The sequence below is a fragment of the Haliaeetus leucocephalus genome, unplaced genomic scaffold (assembly GCF_000737465.1).
Source record: "Haliaeetus leucocephalus isolate CR32 unplaced genomic scaffold, Haliaeetus_leucocephalus-4.0 Scaffold752, whole genome shotgun sequence".
NCBI classification, from domain to species: domain Eukaryota; kingdom Metazoa; phylum Chordata; class Aves; order Accipitriformes; family Accipitridae; genus Haliaeetus; species Haliaeetus leucocephalus.
The window spans coordinates 789,138-790,339 of NW_010973188.1; the positions used below are offsets into that span (position 1 = coordinate 789,138).

A 1,202-nucleotide genomic window follows, 5' to 3' on the forward strand; every position below is an offset into this window, starting at 1 on the left:
GCTGCTGTGGGCGGTGCTGCTGGCGCTGTTCGCGGAGGTGGAGCTGGGGCTGCCCTACTTCGTGCTCTCCCTGCTCTACTGGATGTACGCCGGCACCCGCGGCCCCGCCGAGCAGCGGCGGGGCGAGCTGAGCGCCTACTCCGTCTTCAACCCCGGGTGCGCCGCCATCGCGGGGACGCTGACGGCCGAGCAGCTGGAGCGGGAGCTGCATTACCGGCCCGCCGCCGGGAGGTAGCGACCGGCCCGGCGGCGGCCGAGGGAGCGCCTGGGCTGGCGGGGACAGCCGCTTTGCTGGGGCGGCCCCCGCTGCCTCCGCCCCTCGTACCACGGACCCGAGGCGGGGCTGGGGGAGGAGGAGGAGGACAAGGGGGGTATTTCTATGCAAAACGCCGCTTGCGCCTTACTCCTGGCCCGGTTTCCCCAGGCGCGGTCCGGTCCCGAATAAAGCCGTAGCAAAGCGTGCGCTCAGGTCTCGTTTCCTGGCGGGGGCGGGGGCCGGGCAGCTGGCAGCAGACCCACGGCACGGCTGCTGGTTTCGCTGCTGTGGCAGCGGCACCGAGAGGCACGGCCTTCTCACAGCTGTAGCTGTTGGCGTGTCAGCGGGTGAATTTGTGCTCCTGATGGCCTTTGCCACCGGTAACGGGAAGGCCGGCGTTTGATGACACCTTTAGTAGCACCGCCAGCACTGGCTACAATCCTCTTTCTGAAGAAAAGACATGAGGCACTATCAGTGTACCTAAAATAGGTGGCTGCTTCTGTTCACACTCACATCTCTCCTCTAACACAAACATCTGATGTTAATGCATGTTCCCTGTTTGCTTCATACTACAGTTTTCATCAGCTGTAGTGTAAGCAAAAAAGACTTACTATTATTCCTGGCAGTTAATACATGTTTTTCTTTAAATGTCATTTTGAAAAAAAATTAGGGTGAGTGTGCCGCAGATGTGGAAATGTAAGAGGCCCTCAGATGGCAGGGGATTTGTCCTGTCATTCGATACAGTCCTTTTAGCACAGCACAGCTGATGATGCTTCTCATCATCATCCCACAGACTGTCAGGTGTACTTGTATGATACATTGGTATTTGTACTATAGAGATCATTGCATTAAATCATTAAGTCACAGTGAAGAGCAGCTGGTAGAGCTTGTGCTTATGAGGACTGAATTGAGAAGAAAAGTAAAAAATTTGTCTTTCAAATCCTGT

At 56.7% G+C, this 1,202-nt stretch overlaps 1 protein-coding gene across 1 annotated transcript; it reads left to right on the forward strand.

Annotated features, from left to right (window-relative positions):
* Positions 1–7: 7 nt before the first annotated feature.
* SAYSD1 (SAYSVFN motif domain containing 1) lies at positions 8–235 on the forward strand (the record flags this gene model as incomplete). The annotated part of the gene is made up of 1 exon (XM_010581127.1): positions 8–235. A coding segment is annotated over one exon (228 nt), but the record flags the coding sequence as incomplete, so codon positions are not given.
* Between the last annotated feature and the right edge of the window lie 967 nt (positions 236–1,202).